The sequence below is a fragment of the Benincasa hispida genome, chromosome 3, assembly GCF_009727055.1.
Source record: "Benincasa hispida cultivar B227 chromosome 3, ASM972705v1, whole genome shotgun sequence".
Lineage (NCBI taxonomy): Eukaryota > Viridiplantae > Streptophyta > Magnoliopsida > Cucurbitales > Cucurbitaceae > Benincasa > Benincasa hispida.
This window is the reverse complement of record NC_052351.1, coordinates 18,514,671-18,515,360: the sequence shown is the minus strand read 5'-3', so window position 1 is coordinate 18,515,360 and position 690 is coordinate 18,514,671. Positions and strand designations below refer to the sequence as shown.

The 690-nt window shown below is 43.2% G+C and overlaps 1 protein-coding gene across 1 annotated transcript in view; it reads left to right on the top strand.

The window, feature by feature from the left end:
- Nucleotides 1-288: 288 nt before the first annotated feature.
- The window catches only part of LOC120073109 (protein MRG1), a 30,495-nt gene continuing 30,093 nt past the window's right edge, over nt 289-690 (top strand). Inside the window, exon 1 of the mRNA XM_039025731.1 lies at nt 289-555. Coding sequence (XP_038881659.1) covers nt 418-555 — 138 coding nt within the window. The 5' untranslated portion in view covers nt 289-417. The remainder of the gene's footprint in view (nt 556-690) is intronic.

Below are 690 nucleotides of genomic sequence, written 5' to 3'. Positions count from 1 at the left end.
ACGAGCTGCCTACCGATTTGTTAGAATTATAAACGTGGTGGACGATGCCACTAGGCTCGCCCATCGTGTTGGTTTTTTATTTTTTAAGTGTCTTGTAATTTTGTCTTCCACTATTTGACATGTGTTATAAATAAGTTTTGTGGATCTCTTGGTTGTAGTTTTTTCTTTTTCCCTCATTTTTTGAAGTTCTTAAAAAAACAAAATTAATTACCAAATATCATATGTAGAGTGGTAAAGTAAAATTACGAGGATAGGGGAAAAAAGAGGAGAAAAAAAAAAGTAAAAAAGAAAAGGAAAAACAGCGGCGATGGCAGTTCCCGCTCTATTCCGCACTCGTCAGAGCGCCACGCGAGCTCACGAGGAAGTGGCCGAGCCTCGTATCTGGTTGGTTCTCTTGCTATCTCCCAGTGTTCGAGAATGGTAAACTCCTCCAAGGACGATGCAGCCACCGACGGCGACATGTCCAGCGGCGATTCTCCACCCTCCAATTCCAGCCTCTACTCCGAAGGCGAGAAGGTTCTTGCTTATCACGGCCCTCGCATCTATGAAGCAAAGGTACCTTCTCTTTTACGCCTTGTTTTCGAATTCGACTTTCAATTCCTCTTTCTTTTTCTCGAAACTTCCCTTGAGCATTGAGCGAGCTCGTTTTTCGGTTAGCGCATCTGGTTTAGAGAGGAAAATTACATGGTG